This window comes from Phyllostomus hastatus, unplaced genomic scaffold (assembly GCF_019186645.2).
Source record: "Phyllostomus hastatus isolate PE091 unplaced genomic scaffold, TTU_PhHast_1.1 phas_contig_159, whole genome shotgun sequence".
NCBI lineage: Eukaryota > Metazoa > Chordata > Mammalia > Chiroptera > Phyllostomidae > Phyllostomus > Phyllostomus hastatus.
In genome coordinates, this window is record NW_025333640.1 from 4,132,270 (window position 1) to 4,154,872 (window position 22,603).

The 22,603-nt window shown below is 57.4% G+C and overlaps 1 protein-coding gene across 1 annotated transcript; it reads left to right on the forward strand.

Moving 5' to 3' along the window:
- The first annotated feature begins 1,109 nt into the window (after positions 1-1,109).
- REXO1 (RNA exonuclease 1 homolog) lies at positions 1,110-22,453 on the forward strand. Its single transcript, XM_045831408.1, has 16 exons — positions 1,110-1,607; positions 11,161-12,914; positions 13,980-14,084; positions 14,862-15,072; positions 16,880-17,034; positions 17,383-17,514; positions 17,631-17,754; positions 18,464-18,577; positions 18,717-18,854; positions 18,999-19,112; positions 19,767-19,840; positions 20,065-20,175; positions 20,715-20,830; positions 20,981-21,119; positions 21,274-21,394; positions 21,492-22,453. The coding sequence occupies exons 1-16, from the start codon at positions 1,223-1,225 to the stop codon at positions 21,578-21,580; spliced, it is 3,882 nt and encodes a 1,293-aa protein (XP_045687364.1). The 5' UTR covers positions 1,110-1,222; the 3' UTR covers positions 21,581-22,453.
- The last annotated feature ends 150 nt before the right edge of the window (positions 22,454-22,603 follow it).

Below are 22,603 nucleotides of genomic sequence, written 5' to 3' on the forward strand. Positions count from 1 at the left end.
AGGCCTTGCAGGACCTCACTGCCCGCCTCCCCCTGCAATTTCCTCCCTGCCATCCCCTCCCTCTTTTCCCCTTGTTCACTGTGCTTTAGCCACACAGGCCTCCACACTGTTCCTCCAACACACCAGGAACAGATCTGCCCCAGGGCCTTGGCATGGGCTGCGCCTTCCACCTGGAATGCTCGTTCCCTAGATGTCTGCTTGGCTCCTCTTTTCAGAACTCAAATCCCACGTTCCCCATTGGACTGTGTGGATAACTCCTTTTCCCAGTCCTACTTTATTCTACTCCCCCCACCCCAGAACTTTGTTTTATTATGCTATCTCATTTACTTATTTCCTAAATTTCCTATTGTCTGTCTGTCTCTCCATCTGGAACGTCACCTCCATCAAGGTGGTGGTATTGCTTTGTTTACTGAAGTTTCTAGCAGGGAATAGATACTCGATAAATATTTGTGGAAGGAATGGCCAAGGCCAGTGAGCATGAATGAAGCACTTACTAGTGTGAGCTAAGGAATGACCTCATTGCACCTCATTAGTTCTCCCTAAGTTCTGAACATGGGCAACAAATTTACAACATTTTAAAAACTAGTACTGAAACAAAATGGCACTCAGTTAAATATACTTACATATGTGTTCATAGCAGCACAATTCACAATAGACAAAAGGTGGAAACAACCCAAATATCTGTCATCTGATGAATGGATAAACAAAATATGGCTCAGCATAGCATCTAGGCCAGCTGACAGCAGGTGCTCAGTGTTTGGTGGACAAATGAGTAAATGAGAACAGGACTCCTCCTGTGTATCTGGGGATCTGACTGCTGACACGAGTCCAGGTGGGAGAAATTAAGCACTGACTGAGAGCCAACTGTATATCAGGGTGGAGGTTAAGTTTTAGCTTGGGTGGAGTTAACTCAGGCATTGGTGTTGCCGGGTTCAGGTAGAGGGCTCATTTTGTCCAGCAGAGGGCGCTCTAGGGGGAACATGCTAATAAAGGCAAATTAAACGCAAATGAGCTATAGCTGGACCCTGAAGGGCTTTTTTTTTTTTTTTTTTTTGGGTCAGGCGCGCCGTGGACAGCTTAGACGCTGCAGGGGCCTTGGGCTTAAGATGGCGCCACTGCCGCTGCGGAAGGATGGGCGGTGGCGCCGGCGAGTCTCCCGAAGGCCTCAGGCAGGACAGTCTGCACACTCCACTCCATCTCTCTCGGCTGCCTGTCCAGGCCCATGGACTTGCGACTCGCCTCGATCTGGCGAGATCAGGTGTTTCTAGTCGGGCGCGCTGTGGACAGCCGCTCCCCGGGGCCTTGCGGCGGCGTCCCGGGGGCCTCTTGGGGCCTCGGAGCAAGATGGCGGCGTCGGGGTCTGAGAAGCGCGGGCGGCGGCGACCGCGGTGCCCGTGAGGGACCGGGAGCCTGGGCGGCTCCCGGCCGGGGCCTCGCCGCGGGACGGACCATGCTACGCTCCACAGGCTTCTTCCGGGCCATCGATTGCCCCTATTGGTCTGGGGCGCCCGGGGGTCCTTGCCGGCGGCCCTACTGCCACTTCCGGCACCGCGGGGCCCGGGGCCCGGGCGCGCCCGGCGGCGGCGGAGCGGCGTCCCCCGCAGCAGGTAATGCCCGCCCGCTCGCCCGCCCCGGGCTAGGCTCCCCGGCCCAGGCCTGGACTCCACCGCCGGCGCTTCCCCGACTCTCGTTCTCGGCCCAGCCCCTCCCCACACTGTAGCGGGCAACATTCCTCCAGCCGGGACCCGGACTACCCACGGTAGCCCGTGTTTCTTTTCGCTCTACTTTTCTGGCTGCACCTTACTTAGCAGCGCCTACTGAATTTCACGCCGAGTGTCAGTCTCACTTGACAGGAACGGGAGGGGAATAGGCTCCCAAGGAACGCCTTGCTTTGGGTTGAGCAGAGAACGTTAATGGATTTGCTTCTCTATATATCATGATGGTGATTGTCAATGTCACGGCAGTTTGGTGACAGCTGCGAGGGATCTGGCAGGGATTCTTGTAGGAGGTTTGAGATTTGAGCTGAGACGTATCTTTTGGCCGTAGGTTGTTTCTTTCCTTGCTGAGGTCGCTTTACTTTTTCAAGCATCACCTCTGTGTTCCTCCCTGGAAGCTGTGCATCCAGGTGTGGCTCCAGGCCCCCAGGGAGCCCCTATGGAGCCAGGGCCACCAGGCTTCTGGGATTGAAGCTTAAGGCCTCCCAGGAGGGAGCCTTCACTACTGCTGTGGTTGGGTGGTTCTATTGTTTTGATTGTTTTGTAAAGATGGGAGAAAAGGTGTTCTGGGTTTACAAAACAGTCCTCTGTAAATGTCACCAGTGCAGAGTTCACTTCTAGAATTAGGTGTATTACTAGTACAAAGAACCTGGGTTTCTGTTTGTGGTTCAGCCCCACACAAGCCCCTCCATTCAAATGTTTTTTTCAGGACTCAGAGTAATGTTTATTTAAAAAACGTTAGAGAGGACCAAAAAGCCAAAAGAAACATGTTTTATATGAGTCCTTGATCTGCCAGCTTACTGTCCTTCCTTCCAGTCTTAAAAACGACAGGCTTTGTTTTTTCACGAAAGTTGTGATCCTGCCACATTGACTAAGTAGGATTCTGTTTTCTGAGGTCCCGCAGTCCCTAGTGAGGCAAGAGGCCATCCCTGGTCTGTGGTTCCCACACAGGGCGGCCCCTCCAGGTGCCTGGAAACTAAAAACCTGCCCCTCACCCAGATCCAGGCTTGGGTATTTTAGGATCCTTTGCTTAACGTCGATGAGTAGAGCAGTGAGTCTCTTGGTCCAGGCCTTGACAGGTGGCCCATGGCCTGGGCTCAGGCTGGCGGGAAGTGGGTGGTGAGTGGGTGGGATGCATGGAGGGGCTAGGGAAGGTGGTTGCAGTAAGAGAGACATGGATGTGTCCTGCAGAGTGTGCATTTTACTTGTGCTGCAATTTTTCACCTGAATGAGCCTGCTGCCTCCCCAGGAGACACTGGGCAATGTCTGGGCACATCTGTGGTTGTCACCAATGGCAGTGCTGCTGGCATTGAGTGGGTAGAGGCCAGGGATACTGCCCAACACCCTACAGTGCCCAGGATGGCTCCTTTTCCTACACCCACAGATTTACCAGGCCTAAATATCAGTGGTACCAATGTGATCAGTGTCCCAGCAGTGGCCTGTTGTGTATTTGGGGATGGGATGGGTGAGTTCCCCAAGGCCTATGGGGATGACAGACTCCGCAAACACTGCCTCCTTTAGCTCCTCAGGCCCAGAGGCTAGAGGCACAGCAGTCCAAAAACCCTGGGTGGGGACCCTAGCTGGGTCCCTCAGTTGGTTGGAGCATTGTCCCAATATGCCAAGGTTGCGGGTTTGATCTCTAGTCAGGGCACATACAAAAATCAACCAATGAATGCATAAATAAGTGCAATAACAAATCACTGTTTCTCCTTTTCTCCATCTCTTAAAACAAACAAACAAAACCCTAGATGGGGTTCTTTTTTTCCCCAGAGGCTCCAATGGAAGAGGTGGGGTACCCTTTGCATTTTCAGCCCCTGTGATGGAGTGGAGCCCCAAGTTAAGGCATTTTGCATTACCCTTCTATTGTGTAAAGAGCCAGCCCAGGAGGGGGCCAACCTGGCCTCCCACTGGTCAGTGTTATTTGCCTCAGTTATCTCTTCGGCAAACTAGGTCTCAACAAAACAGCAGTGCTGCCTCCGCTCCTCAGTCTGATGCCGCTGAGCTGCAGAAACCCTTCTTCCTGCTTTTTCGTCCTCCTCCACTCCCACCCCCCCACCCTCAGAATCCTCTCTACAAAATAATTTCCAGCACATAGTTTGTAAGCTGAGTAGTGGGTGCCTAGGAGTTGGGTTTGTCATTCTTTGAGCCGCACACGTGCAATAGGTGGAGTCTGGCTGGTGTGGTCTGATTCAGGACAGAGTGGAACACAGAAGGAAATGAAAAGTGCAGAGGAAGGGGCTGGTCTGGGCTAGTCCTGGCAGATTCAGACTGAGATTCACAGAGGTGTCTCCTGGCCACCATCCTCCTTCATGCCAGCCAGGTCCTCATGAGTCCCTGCAGTGGTCAGCCTGTGCTGTTTGAAGGAGTAGGGACATGTGCTGGCAGTTTGGGAGCAGTCAGTTCTGTGGCTTCCTCTGGGCACTGGGTTTTCTGGAGGTGGCTATGTGGAATGCCGGTTGGCAGAGATAAGTGGGTGGCAGGCAGGCTTGAAGGCCGAGAAGCATTCATGGGGGAACTGCCCTCCTGCTTGCTGCTTTAGTTGGCTGGAGGAGAACAGGATGGGAAGCTGATGCGGGGGGGGGGGGGGGCGCGGGGGAGGCCCATAATCTGGATGCCCTGAGGGGTGGGAGTTGACCATTTCATAAACTATGGCCTTGGCCTGGAACTGCACATGCAGGTACACCCAGGCCTTCATGTCATCTGAACAATCAGGAGCTGGCGCTGGGGCCCTCCAAAAGGGCTCTTCCAGTTCTGTGTGAATTCACTGCATATCTGTGGAACAGGCAGGAGGGCTCTGGATTCCTGTCCAGAATCACAGATACGGGCCAGGGTCCAGAGAGAGAGCAGTTGGCACGTGGGGTTGTAGGGAAGTCAGGGGAGTGTCCTCATGCATGTGGTTAATGATCTGGGCTTTGAAGGATGAGTAGGAGTTTTACCTTGTATTGGAAGCAGGTTGGGAGGATTCTGCTTAGGGAGACAGTGCATTGAAAGGCCTGGGATGCTCTCATGCTCTGTGGTTTGGAAAGGCATAGGAGGGGGAAGGGGAGGCTGTCCCCTAGCATCATTGCCACCCCCAGCAGTCCTGGCAGGAGTCCCTGTTGTCACACTGACTTGTAACTTGTCCTTTTCTAGCACAGGCCCTGGGAGAGCCCCTGCAGTATAACCAGTCTGTGCCAAAGATGGGAGATTGGGGGACTCAGCCAGTTAACTTTGCTCTGTGGCTGCTGGGAGCTGTCTGTCCTGAAGGGACTCTCTTCTGATCACCACAAAGGCTTGTGTCCTTGGGAGTGGATGTGCTCCAGGCATTGAGAGGCCTATGGCTCTTGGTCAGTATTTCATTCACTCGCTCATCTTTCACTCATTCATCCCACAGACCTTTGCAGACATTTGTACTGGTCAGCTTGGGTGCAGAGAGGAGCCGGGGGGTCAGTGTGTTGCACTGCTAGACAGAGGAGGCAGGGCCTGGAAGGTCCTGGGAGGGAATGTTCAGAGAGCACTGGAGCACATTTACTCCAGGCACATCCTGGTGATGCTTGTCCCTGAGTGTCCCAGAGGCCAGATCCATCCCCACATACCCGATAGTCACGTATCACAGTCACTTGTATGGAGAGACCAGTATCCCCTCCTCTGGGAGTGTGGCCCAGAGGGCCCTCACAGAGCAGGGGTGTGGGCACTGTTTCAGGAGCCAGCCCTGCATCATCCCCTCCCCAGCACCTGCCTGCAGAGTGAAATAATAAAAGCCAGTGTGCTCACGTGCAACCCCTGTGTGTGGAGTCTTTCTTAGGGGATGTAGCTGGCTTGCCCCCTCACCTTGGTCCCACGTCCTGGGACTGCCTGTAGGAATGCACCCCTTCGTCTCCCCTGGCTGAGGTGCACCTTCACCTGACTTCACTTGGAACATCTGAAGGTGTTTGGAGTTGCTAGGTCTCTGTGCTGGGTGCAGGGTGCTCCTGGGAGACTGTGTGGTGGAATAGGTGACCCCAGAGTCACCCACTAGAAAGAAAACCCACATGTTTGGTGAGTTGGAGATACACTGGGGCCAGGAAGAGTGGGGGCACTCTATTTTGAAGCTTTTTAATTGGGCCCCACTGAAGCAAATCGTTCCCTCGTGGACTGTGAGGACGGACAGGTGCGAAGGAGAGAAGGCTGCCTTTCACCCCATCCCAGGGTGCCTATCCTTACCCTTGCAGCCCTCCCTTCTGGTTCTTCCCCTCAGTTTTTATGCTGTCCTGCATATTTCTGCAGATTTTGAAGCATAGCCTGTTGTGGTTACAATCCAAGCTGCTCAGCCTCAAGCAGTAGGTGTTTCGAGGGCAGACTGCCCCAGGATCAGGATTTGGGAGCAGGGTGGTATGACAGCCCGTGTAATTACTGATGCCAGGGTGGCTCTGGGGGCACAGAGAGAATGGGCTTGATGGTAGCCCCAGGTCTGGCTGGTAACCCTCTTTCCTTCCCCTGGAGCTGGCTGTGTGGTGCCTCCTGCGCTGAGGCCCTGACCTCAAACTATTTTTAAGGTGAGGCTAGAGCTGAGGGAAAGCTCTGGGGGGCACTAGGGGAGGCTGTTGGGATCTGAGCCTCAAACCAGTATCCCAGGTCCTCCAGCATCATCACCAGTCCCAGAGACAGATGTGGACCCTGCCAGGCGGGGAGGAAGACTCCAGACCCTGCTGCTTCTTTAGGTGCAGCCGGCCTTAGCAGGGACATGTCTCAAATGTCCCCCTTGTACACCTGGGAACACATTTCTGGTGGCCTGAATGTTCACTCCCCAAGTGTTTGGGTTGCCCTGGGCAGTGTGGGGCACTCTTTTGGTTCAGAATAAGTGAGTGGCCAGATGCCTTCATTTCTAGGCTTCAGGCTCCTGGCCTGTCCAGTGGGGCATCCCAGTGTCCAGGAGTAGGGGTGGTGGGGGGGCCCAAGAGCAGAGAGGCTGGGCCTGGGGGGAATGAGTGGTGGCCAGACCCAGGGGGTTACTCTGCCTTCCACTGAGGGTGCTGTCTGCCAGATCCTGCTTCCCAGAAAAGTCCCAAGTATGGAGCCCTCTGACCCTGAGCCCTCAGCCTCAACCCCCGCACTTGTTCCACCACTACAGCCTTAAGGAATGTCCTTGGTCTCCTGGCTCCACCTCAAGGCCACTGCCACCCAGAGTGGGTCTAGTCCTTGACTAGTCTTAATCTCCCCGCTTATCTCCTATGCAGCAGGGACTGTGTCTCTTCCTGGTGTCCCAAGTGATCAGCAGGCTGTGACTGCCACCTGCGTTGTAGGAGTCCCTGCTGGGGTCTTACCCTGTGTGAGGACCCCTGTGCAGTCCTGCACTTATCCTCATTCCTTGGGCAGACTCGGGAGAAAAGGGGCAGGGGACGGTCGGGCCTTTAAAAGGCAGAGACTGGGGTCATCTCCGAGTGGGGTCTTTACACTCAGTGTCTTGTCATTGACTCCATGTGCAGCAGTGAGAAAAGTGTGCCTGTGGTTTCTGGAACAGGGTGTGGTGGAGCAGGGGGGTCACGAAGGAGCAGAGGTTGGGAAGGCCAGAATGGGGAACAGTTGTTTTTGTTTGTTTTTAATTTTATTTTAGAGAGAGGGGAAAGGAGGGAGAAAGAGAAGGAGAGAGACATACCGATTGGTTGCATCTCAGTACACGCCCCAACTGGGGATTGAACCCACAACCCAGGCATGTACCCTGACCCGGAATCAAACCAGTGACCTTTCAGTATGCAGGACGACACCCAACCAACTGAGCCACAACAGCCAGGACTGGGGAAGGGTTTTTTTGCAGAGTATAGGTCTGGAGAGGTTAGAGGTGGCTGCCAGGATGGGGAATGCCTGTACCTGTCTTGTTTGTGGGTCAGCCTGTTAGGGTTTGGTGGTGTTCTCCCAGCTCATGCCCTGGCCTGCGTGGGTTTCCCATCCAATGCTCCATGACCCCAGCAGCTGGGGGAAGAGGCCTGGTTTCTGCTGTGCTAGACCTGCCTCAGAAGCTGATGACCAGAGTCTCTGAGCACGGTCGAGGCCACTAGGGAAGCCGCTCTGTCCTTCAGCCAGGCCAGGTCCTGGTGGGTGTGCAGTGCTGGGTACACAGAGCCAAGCACGAATGACCAGGGAAAGGTGAGCTGTGGGGCCTGGAAGAGGCCTTTCCATATCTTTCCCCCTCCCTGATCTGGTGAGGGGCCTTCCCATGGGACATCCCTCAAATGACCACCAGGCAGGCCCTTCACCTCATGGGCGTCCCTGGAGCTGGGCAGCAGCAGACCCCTCCCCCACCCTGGAGTAGGGGGCGAGAACCAGGTCTGGGAGTGTGACTTCCCAGAGTATAACACCCTCATCCAGGCCTTTGAGGGGCTCTACCAGCCATCCCAAGACTACTTCCTTTGCCAAAAAACAGCCCAGATCTTGTTTATTAGAAGTGTGCTTTCTGGTGTGAACCCTCAAAGGAGCACTGTTCCCTTCCATCCAAATTAATCCCCAATAATTGAAGGACCCCTTCCAGGATGCCATTGGTCCTTCCTGACCTCAAGGGTCACCTGTGAAGTTGCCTTCCGACTGCCCCCAGGGTAACCGACAGTTTGCAAACATTTTCTTGGGAGCTTCTCCAGTTCTGACAGGTCCCCTAAAGGACCTGGTCCTTCAAGGCTGGTGGAACAGGGGGCGAGATGTATCTTCTGCATTTGTGTCCCTTCCCCCAACCCTCAGCTAACCTTGGGGTGGCTCAGGGGCTGAGCTTTGGGCCTCAGAGCTACAGCAAAACTCCTGACAGCTGTGTGCTGGAAGCTCCCAGACCTGTCTAGAGTCCCTCAGGCTGATAACATAGCCTTATGGTACCAGTGGGGAAACAGGTCCCAGAGAGGGCAGGGTCAGGACCTTGGCATAGGCCTTCCTTAAGCAGTTTCCTTTGCCCTTTGGTGCAGCAGGTGGGGCAGGAGACAGCTCTCATCTGGGACTGAAAATGCCCTGCCCACCTTGGCAGAGCTCCTGGGTGTTCGATGAAGGACTAGGGCCCAGACAGGAGCTGTGTCCCTTCAGAGTGAATGCCTTGGACCCCCAAGTGCACCGTCCTTCCCACCTGACAAGCTAGTTCATGGGCTGCCTGAAAACTGGAGGTGGTGGAGCAGGTGTAATGGCCCTTAGGAAGGATGCCAGTACAGGCTTTCCTTGAGAAAGCCAGAGCTGCCTCTGGGCCACCAGGGCAGTGAGGCCAGGTGGCCTCAGGAATTTTGCACGGCCCCCACTCTCCTCCCTCCCAGGGCACAGTGCCTCCTCCACCACACTTCTAAAACACAGGGAAAACCATTTTGGTTCAAATCTAAAGTGGCTGAAAATCCTCAAGCTCTGCACTCTGACCTTCTAACCTTGGAGAAGGGCTGAGGCCTTCATGCTGATTTGCCTTTGGCCCTTTGTGGGCATGGTTCCTGACCCCCATCCATTGGTCCCACCAACCTCCCACTAGGTGGGCCCTCGCTCCCATTCCCCACAAGGAGGGTAGGGTGGGGCTGAGCCATCTTAACCCGAAGAAGGGAGTTAGGGAGTGAGGTGGACTGGGCTGGACCGGAGTCTGCCCCCCCACCCCCCCACTGCAGAGATCAACGCAATCTGACAGATCCCTCTGTGGGCATGCCCAGTAAATGACCCCAGCTTGTGGCTGGTGGCCTTGGCCTGGGTTCCTCCATTCTGCTGGCAGCTAGGACTTGGGGGAGTGAGGGAACATTGGTTCCTAATGTTCATGCAGGTGAGTGCTGAGCTGGGGTGGTCTGCCATTGTGCATAGAGACTCATCCTGGGTCAGGGTGGGCTGGGAGGGTGACCTCAACCCCGCTGCTGGGGCCTTTAGCTTTCCTTCAGAATCGTCCCTGCACCTTGTCCCTCACTGGGGGCACAGGGACTGGGAGCCTTGACCCAGGGTCCTCACACCCCCACATCCTCAGCTGTAATGTGGGGGGGGGGGCATGAAGTAGCTGCTCCCACTGTGAACTCCCCAAAAGGAAAGCCCCTGGTGGTAGTTTTGGCGTTGGCACCCAGCCTTGTGTCGTTCTCCCTCCTGTCTCCTGCCCCCAGCCCTGGCGTGTCCTCTGTGGTCTGAGGCATAGATTCATGCTCTTTTCTCCTTTCCAAATACGGTTTCAAAAATAGGATCCAAGTTAAAAGCCTTGTTGCACGTCTGCAATGAACCTCTCCCTCCCTCTTCCCTTTCCTGAAGGCAGCCCAGACCCAGCTGCTGTCCCCTGCAAAGCTTGTCACCTGTGGGCAGCCAGCCAAGCGGGCTTCTCCCTAAATGAGGTTGCATGAGTTTCCTGGGGCTGCTAAGGCAAGTCACCACGCCCTGGGGACCTTCCAGCAGCACAGATTGATTCTCTGACAGTCCTGGAGGCCAGATTTTGACACTCGGCCTCACAGGTTAAGTCCAGGAGCGGGCAGGGCTGGCTCCTGGAGGCTCTGGGAGAGTCAGCTGTCGTTCTCCACCCCAGGGCAGGAACCCCATTGGCCTTTTCTTTAGGGATGTTGCAGAATTACATCCGATAGAAGTTCTAGTGATGGACACTTTAAACTCAGGAATTTTTATGGTAGATCGATATATTTGAATATGTACATTACTCCTTTCTTGAAACGTCATCCTTTATTTGCTCACGTGTCACTGAAGATGTCTGCATCTCTGTCCATAAGTGAGTCCTTGAGGTTTGTGCCAACACTGGTGGCACTGGGGCTGTGCTGACCTCTAGTATGTGCTTTTCCCTTTTTTACACCCATGGGATCACCCCACAGATTGCCTTCTGTCTCTTGTTTTCTGTTAAAAAGTGTCCTTTGCCCACAGTGCTACTTAGTGGTGGACACTTCAGTGGTTTCCATTTTCTTGGTTGTGCAGACACAGCTCGGCAGACTTTCCTGCAGGTGGAGGTGTGGAGCAGAGCCTGCACACCTCAGACCCTGCTGGGTGGGCTGTGTCTACTCCCCTTCCACCCTCAGACCTGAACTGCAGAGCTCTGAACACACTCCCCCTCCACCCTGCTGAGCATCTCTGTGCCCTTTGATCTGCCTCGGTATCAGGCCTCCTGTGGCATCTTCCCAGCTCCCCAAAACAGGATGCAGTGTGGCATGGCCTTGGTGTAGGCATGCCCATCGGGAGTCCCGCCACCATCTCATCCCGGCTTCTGGGTCTTAATGGTTTTATCTGTCACGTCTCTACCCCTTCCAGTTGTCCCAGGGGCCACACCAGTCTCTTGACCTCGTGGCTGTCCCTGGGGCCAGGATTCTAAACCCCTTTCCCCACTTATCAGCCTCTCCAGATCCCTGCATGGAGGGGCCCTTTGGAATCCTGCTGTGCAGGCCAAGCCTGGGCGAGGGTCTGTTCCTGCTAGGTTCTGGAAGGCCAGTTCTCTGGGTAGAGGCAAATTGCTGGCACACATAGCTGCTACTTCACAGGCCTGCTCACCGCTGTTTCCTCCCTCTTACCGTTCCAGGGCTTTGTTATGACCCGTACAACCCTGAGCTGCCCAAGCCCCCGGCACAGAGGGAGAATGGTGTCCTGGGCAGAGGGGACGAGCCCCACTCAGATATCCTGGAGCTGGAGCTGGTCAACCAGGCCATTGAGGCCGTGCGCTCTGAGGTGGAGATAGAACAGCGGCGGTACCAGGAGCTCTTGGAGACAGCCCGTGAACACGTCTCTCCCGAGGTCCCTGCCCTGGCGCCCCACGGCCCTACCACCAGCCTGGATGAGGACACCTTTCCACTGTCCTTTGATTACAACCCTGGTGGCCGAGGCCTGTTAAGCCCCAATGCCAGCTACCAGCCCACTCCCCTTGGCACCTCTGCTGAGCTGGGCAGCAAGTACTTGCTGGCCTCTTTGGACCCAGCTCAGGGCCATGGCAGAGGGGGCAGTGGTGCCCTGGAGTACATCCCCAAGGCCATGAGCCAGCCTCGGCGGTATAGCCGCCCAGTTTCTAGCAGCAAGTACGTGGTAGATGATTCTAAGCCATCCACTGACCTAGAGTATGACCCACTGTCCAATTTCTCTGCTCGGCTGCTCAGCAGGGCCAGCTCCAAGGATGACCGGGCGCCCAAGCGGCCCCGGGGCTCCCGTGGCAGCAGTGAGCCCTACACACCTGCACTAAAGAAGCCCTGTGACCCTTTCAGTGGCTGTGATGCCAGGTTCTCTGACTCAGATGATGATGCTGCCACAGCTCTGGGGGACAGGCCTGCCACTGCCAGCCCTCTGAGGGCCCAGGCAGGAGCTGAGAGCAAGGGCCCCAGCAAGCCAGGCTCCAGGGAGGGCCAGGAGCCTGAGGAGGGTGGCCTTCGGGAGACCAAGGAGATGGCGGTGCAGTATGATGTGGGGGACCTCAGGCAGCCTCCCAAAGGCCTCGATGGGGCATGTCCAGCCAAGTCCAGTTCCCCTCCAGCCACGACCTCAAAAGAGTGCAGTGGCCCTAAGAAGGGAAGACCCAAGAAGAAGAAAAGTGGGGTGCTGCCAGCCCCTGGGCCCACGGACGGTATCCAGAAAACAGACAGGGGTAAGGATGGAGAGCACAGGAGGCCAGCTGTGAAGCCACATGCAAACAAGAAAAGCTCACAGGCCGGCAGTGTCCAGCGCAGGGCAGAGCGGCCCCAAGGGACCAAGAAAAAGTCATCTCTGGCAACCTCAGTGGCCAGCTCAGGAAAAGGTGTGAATGACCCGCTGCGGCCACAGCCAAGCCCCAGCCCCACTCGTGGAGCTGCCCCCCAGCTGCTGGACAAGATGGGTGGGAAGTCTCCACCTGGGAAGCTGGTAGAGCGGAAGGCCCACTCACTGGATGAGGGCACCTCCCAGACTGCCCCCAAGCTGCAGAGGCGAACCCTGAGCCATGCAGACCTCTTCGGGGATGAGAGTGAGGATGAGGACCCTGGGCCCATGGCACCTGGACCGTATCCCCCTGCCCTCCCCAGCCTCAGCTCCAGCTCAGACTCCGACTCGGACTCTAGCCTGGGCCTCTCAGCCACGCGGGGGCCGCACAAGCGCCTCAAGGCCTCCCTGCACCCCTCACCTTGTCAGGCCGCTGCCGCCTCCTCTTCTTCCTCCTCCTCCTCCTCTTCTTCCTCTGGGGCAGGCACAGATGTGGACTACTCTGCCCTGGAGAAGGAGGTTGACTTTGATTCTGACCCCATGGAGGAGTGCTTGCGCATTTTCAATGAATCTACCTGTGTGAAGACGGAGGACAGGGGCCGCTTGGCCCGGCAGGTGAGAGACTGGGCTGGGATCAGGAAGGCTGCTGGGCTCTCCGTCCCCAGTGTCTCCCTGTGACTGGAGTCTCAGTGCCAAGATGGAGATAGCCTCTTATCTCGTTCAAAATTCAGCAATCCTTGGTGGCTGCTTGCCTCCCTCCTGCACCCTATCCAGAAAGAGAATGCTGGCTTATGGCCCATTGGCCGGCTTCTGGCCTACCTGATGGGGCCCCTGCGGCAGCTTCCAAGAGTGTCAGGCAATGGGGTACTGGGTATCCTCAACCCCCACCCCCTCTTCAGAGTTCCTCTCCCTGTTCCCCAACCCCTCTCCTCCTTTCAGTCCTTCTCCATTCCCTCTACCTTCTTCCACTACTTTCTCTCTCCTCCCCTCTACCTCTTGTCTCCCTCTTCCCTGGCCCCTTCTCTCCCCTCTTCTCTCTTCCCTCCCCTCTCCTTCCCCTCTCCTTTCCCCTCCCTCCTCTGGCCTTTCTCCCAAACCTTTACCAGCCCCCGTCTGTCTCCTTGTCCCTTGTCCCCATGTTAGCCACCAGAGGGCGCTTGCTTTAAACAGCAGGACACAACAGTCCCTGCACAGAAACCTCAGGAAACTGTATTCTCTGCGGGGTCTCAGAGTCTGACCCTGGGCTCCTTGTTAGTACCATTCCGTTCACAGCCCTTTCAGGCATTGCCATCTGATTTCATTCCCTTGGTTCCCACATTTCTGAGCCTTGCCCTGGGCAAGGTGGGCAGGCAGATAGGCAGGTGGGTAGATGAGGGAGGGGAGCCGGAGGCAGTTTGCCCATGAAGGGCTGGGCACATCTGCAGCACTCTTCCCCAGTGCAGCGTGGAGAGTGGGTTCAGGACTGGGCCAGTGCCCAGGGTCCTTGGCTGGGGGGCACTGATTCTGTTTCCTTACCTATAAAGTGGGGCCGGGAGAGCCTCTGGGCCTGGAGGTGAGGACCTGCATGTGATATGGAGCCGCCCTTCCCACCCTACTCCCACCCTTGATTTCCAGGCTGTATAGGTGTGGGTGGTGAGGCCAGAGGAGGGAGCCTTACTAAGGGATGATCGTGTGTTCCAGCCCCCCAAAGAAGAGAAGGTGGAGAACAAAGAGCAGTTGGGTCTGACCACTCTGTTCCCTGGGCAAAAGAGGAGGATCTCTCATCTCTCCAAGCAAGGCAAGGAGGTAAGGGTTTGCTTTGGGGTGGAGGCTGGTGGGAGGGAAAGGATCTCCTGTTTGCAGAACAAGGTTGATGGGTTCCTTTGTCAGATGTGGTCCGGCGCACCCTGTGTCCTGGCAGAGAAGTGCCTGGGGCCCCCATCCAGTCTGAGTTGTGTTCCATGCTTGTGGGGGGGAGGGGGGGGTTCCAGAGCAGGGAGAGTGCGATGAAGGTAAGTCCTCCCCCAGGGTCACTGCCCGGCCTCTGCCTTGCTCTGAGCTGCACTATGTGATCTTGGGCAAGTGGCCAGATGTCTCTGAGCCTTGGATTCCTCCTCTGTGGCCAGAGGATGTGCCCCACGCTCTGAACTTGGAGCGTCCTCCTGTTGATTCAGTTCTGAGGGAGGCCTGGGACTCTGGAAGCCAGTCCAGAGAAGATTAGATCAAATGGGGTTGGGTCAGCATGCCAGTCGAATCAGGGCCAGGGATTTCTGCCCGCCCCATGCCTATATCAGGGCTGAAGGCACAGCTCGGGCTCTTAGATGCCAGAGGCCAGGGGAGCAGGGCCATGCTGGCACCTGGGACGACTGGGACAATGTGAGCTTGAGGGCCATAGTGCTGAGCTGGTTCCCACCAGGGTATCTGCAGGCTCTGCAGGTGGAGCTGGGTACATCCTGCCCTGCCTCAACCCTGGAGCCCCTGCCTCCCTACCAGTGGCTCTACCATCAGCCTGTGGCCCCTGGCGGCCTGCTCTGTGTGCTGCACCCCCCATATAGCTGGGTCCTGGAATTTCTCATCATTCAGCCAGAGCCCGTGAGGAGAGGCCCACTGCCCCCCACCCGGCTTCCCACTGCCCAGGAAGTGTGCTACCGGCGAGCTCAGCTGGCACAGAGGGAGTCAGCCAGCTGGCTCCAGGCTGCTCAGCGGCCGCCCGAGAAGCCGTCCTCCATTCACATTGCAGTTCCTGGAGAGAAGAGGAGGATTGCCCACGTCCCCAACCCCTGCCTGGCTACAGGTGAGTCCTGGGGAGGTCTTGGGAGGTGAGGCACCCAGTGTACCTGCATTGGTAACCTTGAGCAAGGCCTGGCCTTAGTGTGCTTGTCTGTAAAATGGCAGTGTCTCCCCGACTGTCAGTAGGAGGCTAAGGCAGGACTGGCATGGTGCTCTGGGCCTCTCCTGGCCTTGGTGTTGGCAGTGGGGGCTGGCTATGGAGAGTCTGAGGGTGTCTGTCTGCCAGACCCAAGGCTCTTCAGCTCTGGCCTCCCGCCTCCCTCCAAGGCCCTGACCTAGAGGTCACCTTGTGGCCCTCCCGTTCTTTCCCTGCCTAGTCTTTGTGTCCCTGCCTCCCCCGGGTTCCCAGAGTATTGGAGGCCAGTGGCCTGGCAGGGATTGGTCTCTGTGTAGGCACTGGGCTCCAGATGGTGATGCTGGGAAGAGGGGCCAGCCTGGAGCTGTAACCCAGGGTCCCAGGCCATAATTGAACTGGACCAGCTGATCTGGCAAAGGGCTGGGGCATGTATTTGCTGCTCATCTGACTCTCAGGGCCACTTTTCCCAACTGGGCCTTGTCTGAAAGTGGAGCTGCACACTCAGTGGGAGTGTCTCTACTTGGTGGTAGCTGGAGCTGAGGAAACGTGCCAGGCCAGACCCCTGGAGTCACCTGGGAACCTCTTCAGATGCAGGCTCGGCCTCCCCAGCCCAAAGGTCTGCCCACTCTGGGACGTCCTTGCTGCTAGTTTAAAGAACCCCTTGAGTAGCCAGCTGAGTGGGTGGTCAGGTTCCACCTGGTGGTCCCACAGGCACAGGTGTCCACAGCCGTCCCCTGATTTTCCTTAGTGTGTCCAGACCCTGATCCCTCTCTCCCCAGGGTGCTAGGGTTAGAATGATGACAGGCATGGTTGTGGGTTTAGCTCAAAGAAGGGAGATTGCACCCTGAGACATGTAGAGTTTCATAAATCTGCGCCTTTTGCATTCAGCCGTCCACAGTCCCTGCTGCAACAGCCGGCATTCCTGGCTCTCCTGAGCCTAGACGGCTCTCCTGGAGTTTCGGGAGACCCCCCCAGTGCTGCGCGCTTGTACTGCTTCTGCCCGAGTCTGAAATCTGAAAAGTGCATAGACCTCCCTTCCTTCCTGTGGGGCCTGCACCGCCAACCCTGGCATGGGATTCCCAGGAGCCAGGGACCTGGGCCCAGCACTCCATGCCTTAGTCTCCTCATCTGCTCCTGTCCCTCCATCAGGGCTGAGCCCAGGCTCAGAGATGGTCAGAGGGCCCCTGTGCACACACACTGGGAGATGCACCTTCCCTGACCCCACTGCCCCACCTGGAGCCCTTGGAAACGGCCCTAACTCTAACCCTCCTTCCTGGGGGTGGGAGACTGGTTTGTGACCTCACCAAAGAGGGTGGAGAACACAGAAGCAGTGCGGGCAGGCCAGCTGGGTCACAATGACCAGGCCGGGCATCCCAGACCCTCTGGTCCTCAGTCCAGGAACCAGGACCTTTCCTCCCTCAGATGTCAATGCTTCGGAGTCAGGGGCTGGAACATGTGGCAGAGGCTTCCCATGCCCCCAGCCACTCGCTGGACCACCCTGCTGGCTTTCGCAGCTCCATTTTTGTGTCCCTTCTCTCAATGGACTTGCCCAAAAGCAGATAGAGCCTAATGTCCTTCCATAGCCTGTGTTCCCACCCCTCGCCCTCCGCCCTGTGCTCTGAGATGCACATCCTGCTGATGCTGAACGACCGCAGCTGCCTAGTGCTCTGCAGCTCAGTGATGGGTGTGCTGTCTTCCTGCACTCACATCCCCTGTCCCCCGCCGACCTCCACAGGTGCCAAGAGGACCCTTGCAGCCAGCAGCAGCCAACCTCCCAATGGCCTTGAGCTGGGCAGCCAGCCCCTGAAGACGCGCACGCTGTCAGGCATGGCTTCCAAGACCACCAGCACCATCACCCCCAAGCGCGTGGCGCACAGCCCATCTTTACAGGTATTGCCCCTTCCCGTGGGAGACAGGGCATCCCACTCGTGATGCGCCCAGCATCACAGGCTTGCTTTTCCCTCTTCCTGTTCCTTTGTTTTCTCTTAGGTTCATTGCCTTTCACTTTTTAGCCTAGTTTTGATTCACAGAAACATTGAGCAGAGAGAGAGGGCAGAGTACCATGAGCCCTCCCCTCTTGTCAGCACTGGGATAGTCATCTCTTGGCACCAGCCAGCCTCTGATGACCCTAAGACCCAGTTTCCAGCAGGCTTCACCCTGTGTAGATGGGATTCCAAGAAGTGTGTCAGAAGACCAGGCAGGGCATACCACCCTCCGCTGTTTCTGTGTCCCCTCCAGAGTTTAAAGAAGCCTGTTATTCCAAAAGAGTTTGGGGGCAAAGTCCCCACCGTCATCCGTCAACGATATCTCAACTTGTTTATTGAGGAATGTCTCAAGTTCTGCTCCTCCAACCAGGAAGCCATAGAGAAGGTGGGTGACCCTGGGAAGTGGTGGCCAGTGTCCGGGAGCTGCAGGGCCAAGACCTGGGCAGAGGGGCTAGGACCACCCATCGGGATGTCCAGGAATGAGTGGCATCTCATCCTTAGGCACTAAACGAGGAGAAGGTGGCCTACGACCGCAGCCCCAGCAAGAACATCTACCTGAATGTAGCTGTGAACACCCTCAAGAAGCTGCGGGGCCTGGTCCCCAGCACTGTGCCTGGTCTCAGCAGTAAGTCGGGCAGGGTGGGGGCAGCCTGGGTGTTGCATCTAGAGGACTCAGCCCCACACCTCCTGCAGAGAGTGGCTGGGACCCTTCTGGCAGCCTTTCTGCCGCTCTGAGTGGTAAGATTCTCAGACAAAAGGCCCCTGGCTGTCAGGCTCTGTCTAAGCTGGCATTGGCCTCATGCCCTCAGAACTGCCTCTTCTTGCTTTTAACCACCCTCCTCCTCTGAGAACCTCCTCCTCTGAGAGCGGGGTCTCTCCAGCAAGGGGCCGCCAGCCTGCTAATGGGGCTGCCTCTTCAAAGCGCGCCCTGCCTGCTCTATGCATTAACCTGGGGAGACGTTTGTGGTGCCTCTCGAGGGCGCATTAAGCCATCAGCAGGTGCTTCCCTGTTCTGTTCGCGGCTGGGCCCCCTCCATCCACTTCTCCTGGCTGAGATGGCCATTATATCTCATGTTAAATTCTTTCCCTACAAGGGTGAAAATCCCACCCATGGGGAGATGAGGGGGAACAGGGGCTTCCAGGCAGCCCGAGGCCTGCTGGTCCTGAGTTAATGTGGGGGGGGGGCAACTGGCTGAGGGTCACATGAGGTCGGGCCTCCCCTGACTCTGGGTGGTGACCAGGCTGTCCTGGAAACAGGGCACTGAGGAAGTGAGGGAGCACTTGGAGGGATGGGGGATGCTCAGCCTTGTTTCACCTTCTCCTCCCGCTTCCAGAAACCAGTAGCCGGAGGGTGGTGTCCCATGAGGTGGTGCTGGGGGGCAAGTTGGCCGCCAAGACCAGCTTCTCACTCAGCCGGCCAAACAGTCCCCGTGTGGAGGATCTGAAAGGTGAGCCTGACTCCTCCAGGGCCCAGGGCACAGTGCCTGTCCCCCACCCCTGCCCCACCCTTCCAACCACTGCCTGCCTCTCAGGTTGGCCATCCTTAACCTCACCGTGGGGCTGATGGCCTGTCCTGGTCATCTGCAGGGGCTGCCCTCTATGACCGCCTCAAGGAGTACCTGCTCACTGAGGACCAGCTCAAGGAGAACGGCTACCCTTTCCCACACCCCAAGAGGCCAGGGGGTGCTGTCATCTTCACTGCCGAGGAGAAGCCACCCAAAGACTGTGAGTTGCCTCTTGCCCCTGCGCTCCTTTTAGGGTGCATGGGGGAGGCCGTCCGGGTGCAGGAACCAGCAGGTGCAGACACAGAGAGGCTCAGGCGCGGGGGCCTGCCTGACTCCTCACCTGTCCTCCTGTCTGCACCCCCAGCCTCCTGCCGGGTCTGCTGCCGCTGTGGCACCGAGTACCTCGTGTCCCCCTCTGGCCGGTGTGTGCGCGAGGAAGAATGTTACTACCACTGGGGGCGGCTCCGCCGAAACCGAGGTGAGACCCAGGCCTGTCCCCCGCCTCTCTGATCCTCCGCAACCCCTTTTTAATTTTCTTTACCTTAGTTGGTACTTTTTGACAAAAGTAATGTGAAAATCTTCTGTTACAACATTTAGACAGATAAAGGAAGGCCTCCTCACAACCCCATCGCCCCCGCTTGCCCTTCTTCAGTACATAAGCGCTTGTGAGAAATACGTGGGTGTTTGAGAACAATGGGTTTGTCCTGTCCTGCAGCTGTTAGTTTCGCTTAGTGGCTCATGTGGCCGGGTTCTCACCCACGGGAACGCACTGGTCTCCTGGAGCGCTGGTGGCTGCCCTGGGGGCACCCCTGGGGGCACACAGAAGGTCCCCTGGGGTGCTGTGTTTCCTTGGGCAGGCCCCAAGGAGACCCGTGCCTGCATGTGTCCTTGCTGATGGTGTGGGGGAGGGGCCGTGCAGGGTCAGCCCCCTGTCCCAAGTCCTCTCTCCCCTGTAGGTCCTGGTGTCCCCCAGGAATAGGGCTAGAATCCCCAGCCTCACAGGGGCCACCCTTCAACCCAGGGCCGGGGTCCCATATCCTGGGAAGCCCCTGCCGGCCCAGGCAAAGTGGATGTCAGCAACTGCCTGCAAGAGATGTGAGAACACTGCCACTGACCCCTGTCTCCCTTGCAGCGGCAGGTGGCTGGGAGACTCAGTACATGTGCTGCTCAGCTGCCATTGGCTCCACTGGCTGCCAGGTCGCCAAGGTAGGTCTCCTGGGCCTTGTCGATGCCTCCTCATCCTGGGAATATCCTACTCTGTCCTGATAGGAGCAGGTTAGCCTGCTGGCCTCTCCTGTCCTTTGGTTTATCTGCTTTGGAAAGGGGAGTTTAGTCTGGTCCTGTGAACTTGGCCTGTTGGCTTTTCCTGAGGTCCCCTCCCCACCCTCTGAGCCTCCCACACTCACCTTCCTTCCCCTCCCCCCTCTCAGCAACATGTGCAGGATGGCCGCAAGGAAAACCTGGAAGGGTTCATGAAGACCTTTGATAAAGAGCTTCCAGAAGATGCTCACCCTGGAATCTATGCCCTTGACTGTGAAATGGTGAGTCACCTGGCTGACACTTGCTGAGGACTCATGGCCCTCGTGAGCTGCAGGGGTCTTCCTGCCCCATGGGGCTGTCCCGGCTCCTCCTCCGGAAGCTTTGGGCCAGTGCAGGACTTAGGATAACAGGAGCGGGTCAAGAGCCATGAACAGCAGATGGACCCACCTCCCTGTGGGTCACGCCGTGTCTGTAGCTCTGAGGCTCATTGCCAACCTCTGCTCAGAAAGGGCTTTTCTAGTCACCAGTAGACACTCTCACCTCATCCCCAGCACACACCATACACCCTGGGCACAGCCATGCATACTCATGTCCCCTCTGCACTCGGATGCTGTGTGGGCTTCACGTGCACAGTGTAGGCTCTGGGGGAGAGTGCCTGGTGCGTGCCTGCTCTGACCCCTGGGCTCCTAGGCCTCTGCCGCGGAGCTCTGGAATCGGGGCAGCCTTCTCGTGAGCACTGGGCTGGGGGGTGTGGTCAGTGGCACCCAGGGAGGGAGGCAGGCTGTGGGGTGTGTCTGAGCTGCATCCTTCTGGCCTGCAGTCCTACACCACATATGGCCTGGAGTTGACACGCGTCACGGTGGTGGACACTGACATGCAGGTTGTTTACGACACCTTCGTCAAGCCGGACAACGAGATTGTTGACTACAACACAAGGTGCGGCCTGACCCTGAAGGACCTGGGATTCCGGGGTGGGAACCCCATGGTCCACCGGTGTCCAGTCCCCATGACCCTGATGCAGCTCATGGTTTGGGGACCTCTGGTGTCCTCCCAGCTACCCTAAGTTCCCTGCCCTGCCTGCACTAGGTTTTCTGGGGTGACTGAGGCTGACCTTGCCGACACAAACATCTCACTCCGGGATGTCCAGGCCGTCCTCCTGAGCATGTTCAATGCCAATACCATCCTTATTGGACACAGCCTAGAGAGCGACCTGCTGGCCTTGAAGGTATCCTGGCCTCCCAGACTTCATCCTCAGAGGGCGAGTGGGGCTGTGGGTCAGTGACCAGGCACACTGCTCTGGAATCCTTCCAAGCCCTGCCCGCCTTTGAGGGCCTCCCGGGGTCCTGGACCCTACCCGGACTGGCCGGCTGTTCCCACAGGTCATCCACAGCACTGTGGTGGACACATCTGTGCTCTTCCCACACCGCCTGGGCCTCCCCTACAAACGCTCCCTGCGGAATCTCATGGCTGACTACCTCAGACAGATCATCCAGGACAACGGTGAATGATGGGGCGAGCGGGGGCCAGGGTTGGGGCTTGGCAGGGGCAGGGTGGGGCCCCAGGGCTGGCTCGCCCTGACCCTCTGCCCACTCCACAGTGGATGGGCACAGCTCCAGTGAGGACGCCAGTGCCTGCATGCACCTGGTGATCTGGAAGATTCGAGAAGACGCCAAGACCAAGCGGTGACCGCCGCCTGCCCACCTGCCCTCCTGCTTCCTGCCTCCCGCTGCCCTGGCCCATCCTCTAGCCCCAGGCTTCTTCCAAAACAGTGCAATAAATCTTGAGAGCTAACCCTGTCCATGTCACCAAGACATGGGAATGGAGAGCACGGGAGGAGCCAAATGGCACTCAAGACCCAGCTCAAGACATACATGGAGGCCCAGCCCATGTGGCCCCTTGTGCCCTCCCTGCCTCTGCCCCAGGCTGCTGTCATTTGGAAACTGCTGCTGCCGACCAAGGAGGCTGGGACCACCTGCCTGGCACACCAGCCAGGCCCTGCTTTTGTCCCCAGCAGTGACCTTTGTAGGCTGACCACCTGCTCCTTCCCTCTCACCTGCCAGTATCCAGTGGGTTGGGTGGGCTTGTCACAGGTTTGTTTGGACAGGGGTTATCTTTTTTTATTTTGTATTGTTATTTTTAATTTAAACCTGATGACTTGCATAGTTCCCCACCCCCACACACACCTGGAGGAGCAAGACCCCGGTGCTGCCTTCCCTCCTGGGGGGGATGGGGGTTGGGGGGGCGGGAGCAGTCAGCTGGTGCCTCCACAGCCACCAGGACCCAAGAATCCAGCCTGGCCTGGGCCCGGTTGGGTGAGAACTGGCCTCCCCCAGCCGTCCCCGCAAGTCCTTGACCTCTAGGAACCAGGCCAGCCCCTCCTCCAGCCCCCAGGGCCTGGCCCTCCAGATGTCCCCAGAGCCCCGGTGTGTGGACACTCCCATTGGAGCCCTGCCCTGGGAGCAGGGAGCTGTCAAGGCCCACAGCCCCTCCCAGTGCCCCAGCCCCCTTTCCCTCACCCCCAGGCAGGGACAGAATAAATGTTTGTATGGATTTTAGATGTAATGGGGTCCAGTAGTGTTCTTGGTGCCAGGTGTGGCTCCACATACTCTGTGAAGGAGGACTTGCCCCAGTGGCGGGGGCAGGAAAGCCACCCAGGCTGTCTCCCGGGCCCTGCACCCCCCTCCCTGTTCTGGGCATGCAGTGTTCCCC